This window comes from Corvus brachyrhynchos, unplaced genomic scaffold (assembly GCF_000691975.1).
Source record: "Corvus brachyrhynchos isolate BGI_N302 unplaced genomic scaffold, ASM69197v1 scaffold46, whole genome shotgun sequence".
Lineage (NCBI taxonomy): Eukaryota > Metazoa > Chordata > Aves > Passeriformes > Corvidae > Corvus > Corvus brachyrhynchos.
This window is the reverse complement of record NW_008238838.1, coordinates 5,402,643-5,406,472: the sequence shown is the minus strand read 5'-3', so window position 1 is coordinate 5,406,472 and position 3,830 is coordinate 5,402,643. Positions and strand designations below refer to the sequence as shown.

Below are 3,830 nucleotides of genomic sequence, written 5' to 3'. Positions count from 1 at the left end.
ACAGACACCAGGACTTGATGGTCAGGAATTGTCCAATAACCATTCCCTCACTGCTTTTCCTCAGCTTTCACAGCGTGCCTCCAGCTCCAGGAATATCCAGGACAATTAGGGTAGTGCCCATTTAAACTCCTCTCACAGCCTCATCCTGCTAAAACAACCTCCACTGAATTTTGGGGTTGATTTAAGGGTTTATTCTTGCACTCCCTCCCCAGGGCTCTGTCCCCACTGGGGCTGTGACATTCCCTGTGTCATTCAGTTTCCTCAGTTTTCCATTCTCACCAACACCCTGCTCCCTTTGGCTCTCCAGTTTGGAGCAAAAGTGGTTTTTTTTATTGCCCACTGCACCAGTTCCACGCACAGAGAAAGATCTGCTGGCCACAGGACGAGACGTGCCTGCAGCACAAGAAATAAACAGATAATAAGCAGAAAAAAAGACAATGTAGTTCTCACTCTCAAAAAATGCTTCTCTGCTTGATCAAGAAGCAAAACAACACCAAAGCTCACATTATTAAATATCATAAATTAATTCAATGTTTAATTAGAAATCAAAACCTTTTGTGATTTTGCCAGGCCTCCTCCTCTCTCCAAATCACCTCTATTTACCAGGGCCCAATTCTAAATTTCACATCAGCTCAGTGGCTCGGCTTTGCAAAACAGGAAGGTCTTGAGGAAAAGCAGAGAAACCAACCCATTCTGAGAACCCCAATGGACACATTGCTGCAAGGGTCCTTGTGAAACATCTGCACTGGTCCTGACCTGACACAGAACCCAGCGCTGGGGCAGGAAATGCTGAGCGGGGCTGGGCTAAACCACTGAGCTGATCATGGAGCCTTTCCCCTGAGCATGAACTGAGGCTGATTTCACTTCACAATTGTTTGTTCTCCCTTGTAAACGACGACGTTCTGCTCTGTCTCGTGCACTTCCACTTTGTAAAGGATTCCCTGGGGCAGGAGCTTCTGGAGGTTGTCCCAGATGAACACGGCGACATTCTCTGTGGTGCTGGGGGAGGAACAGCAGCCGGGTCAGAGCTGGCTGAAATGGCAGAAACAACACCAGTATTTGAGGGAGCTGCACTCAGGAAGGGCTGGGGGGATGCTGAAGGGCAGCTGATGACACCTGAATTAAGCGGGGTTTGTGCCACGCCAGCAGATCTGGGTGAAATGGGGCGGAATGGACAGGACCTGTGTGTCCAGGCTGATCAGGGGACAAGGGGCAGCAGGGCTGGACACAGGTGTGGTCAGCCCACAGGTAAAGGCTGCTCGTTCCCTGGTAGGATCAGGCCCTGAAAACCATTCCAGTCCCTCCAGGAGCCCCCATCGCTCACCTCACCACCTCAGAGAAGTAGGGCACATCCTTGTCCAGGTTCTTGTGGTCGAGCGGCTCCATGATCGCCTCCTGCCAAGACGGGATGGTGACAACCCTGTCCCTGCCTGGCCTGAGGTTCAGATAGCCACACACAGCCAGGCAGCAGGGTGGGAAAAAAGTGAAAGAGCCCTAAATCCAGCTGTGAAATTCCCAGCTGGAGACGTGGTACTGCCTCACGTAACAGAGCTGAAGCATTTTAGTCTGCAATTATTCCTTAAGTTCTTTTTTATGTCCTGCCATCATCACCTCACCACATCTCCGTGCTGCTACCAGACAAACTGCTGAGCTCTGATCAGTTCTCCCAGGGGATTAGAAGGAAAACTGGGCCATTTTTACCTGCATGTATTCCTTCAGGTCTGTCAGGTTCATCACCATCCCCGAGACCGGGTCAATCTGCAGGGGAAGCACAAGGTGGCAACACAAATCAGAGGGGAATATCTGTGCTCAGGTCATCTGAGCCACAAGGAAAATATCTTTCCACTGTCAGAGAGTTCCAGCTCCACTCCTGTGATGTTCCAAGGGCTTGATACAGCCTGGAAACCATCCCAGAGGTTCCACTCTCTCCTGAAAGCTGACACCAGGTGAGAACAACTCCCTGGAGGAGCCTTCAAGCATGATGATGAAAGCAGGGAAACAGCATTAAACTGCAAATCCACATTGAGGAACAGAAAAAAACTCGCTGGTTGCACTCACCTCTCCACGCACTGTGACTGTAACTGAAAAAAAGAAAAGATCAGGTCACTGTGATGTCCAGGAACCCAAAACCAAATCTGCTGCTGCTGAGGACACACAGCCCATTCCCTGCCCACCCACTGGATGCACTCAGGAGTGGGACTGTTTTTATAAAATGAGGGGATGCTCCATAAAAACAACGACTCAGAGTCACAAAAGCCCTTGCCCAAGGTCTGATGGCCCAGGTAGGTGGAGATAAGCCTGTCTTCCCTGATAAAGCAGCTCCTTAGCAGAGTGCCAGCAGCACAGGGAGCCACTCCAGGAACTGGAGAGATCTAATTCTGCGTGCCCAGAGTGTAGAAATAGGAGAACTTGTGAAAAAAACATTCAAATAATGTTTACAGGCTGTTTAATTTGCATGCCTTTTGCTTAGAGAAATCTCCATTCAAATCACAATGATGCTGCAGAGTGTAAACAAGCAGATTTGATTCAAGAAGTGGAATTTGAAGATAAATATTTATTATCTATTCAACTGAATATGCTGTGGTCCAACCCCCTGCTGCTGAAATTTCCTTCAAATTCTTAATAAAAACACAAACCCAGCCACTAAAGCTGTATCAGGCTGCTGAGAACGAGTGGCCCAGCCCTCCTGGGGGTTATCCCCACCCTGAGAGCAGCACCACTCCACGAGCAAGGATGGAAGTCACCTCCCTACCTTTGTAGTTGTGTCCGTGGCCATTGGGGTTGTTGCACTTCCCGAACAGCTTCAGGTTCTCCTCATCGCTCAGGGATTTGCTGTGGGAGAGGCAGACACGGCATGGCAGGATCTGCTCCAGATGTTCACGGCCTCACTTCACTCTGCTTTCCAGCTCTCCATCTATTCCCTCTCCCACACTGAACCCCCCAGCTCAGGAGGCAGGAACAGAGACAGAAGAGTGTTTGGTCCATGAAAAGATGTTGTTGACAACAGTGAATCGTTTTTGCCGTGGTTTTGTGTCTGTTTCAGAGCATCTGCCTGACACCACAGCTGGATAAATGTTCAACATCTGGGCCCAAAATCACTTAGGCCTGGAGCAAGCTGCACATTCGGGTTTATTATTAATTAACAAAGCTTAGGGAGCCTCTCCAAGAAGTACAAAGGAATTCCCTCTGAATCTTCCCTTTGAAGCAATCCAAGTGCCTGTTCCGAGTGTTTCAAGTCAAGGCACATTTTGGGAATATCACAGAATCCCAGGATCACGGAGGTTGGAAAAGAACTCCAGGACCTGTGACTGACCCCCACCTCGTCCCCAGCCCAGAGCACTGAGCGCCACGTCCAGGAGTTCCTTGGGCACCTCCAGGGATGGGCAGGCCCGGGGCAGCCTGTGCTTTACAACCCTTTCAGTGAAAAGTTTTTCCCTAATATCCAGCCTAACCCTCCCCTGGCACAGCCTGAGGCCGTTTCCCCTTGTCCTATCGCTCGTAGCCTGAGAGAAGAGACCAAGCCTAAAAACCTCCTTTGAGTTTCAGGTCAAGACACTCTTTAGGAACGTATCATTTTCGGGGGCAAAAGCAGCAGATCGGGGGGCACAGGGCGATGTTTACAAACCGAAAGCGCCATCGGCTCTGTTGAAACACGGAACTGCAGCCGGGCACTGATGGATGGCTGCGGGAAGGGGCTGAGCCAGGGAGAACCGGGAAGGGCAGGGAGGGATCGGAGCCTCCTCCCGGCAGCGAGGGGCCTCTCCCCTGTGCGGGGCCGCTCCCCTGTGCGGGGCCGCTCACCTGTGCAGGCGGTGGCAGGCGCTGAAGGT

At 50.9% G+C, this 3,830-nt stretch overlaps 1 protein-coding gene across 1 annotated transcript; it reads right to left on the bottom strand.

The window, feature by feature from the left end:
* Window positions 1–446: 446 nt before the first annotated feature.
* Window positions 447–3,830, bottom strand: PTS (6-pyruvoyltetrahydropterin synthase; the record flags this gene model as incomplete). The annotated part of the gene is made up of 6 exons (XM_008637023.2): window positions 447–999; window positions 1,325–1,395; window positions 1,702–1,758; window positions 2,059–2,081; window positions 2,753–2,832; window positions 3,802–3,830. Coding segments are annotated over 6 exons (399 nt in total), but the record flags the coding sequence as incomplete, so codon positions are not given.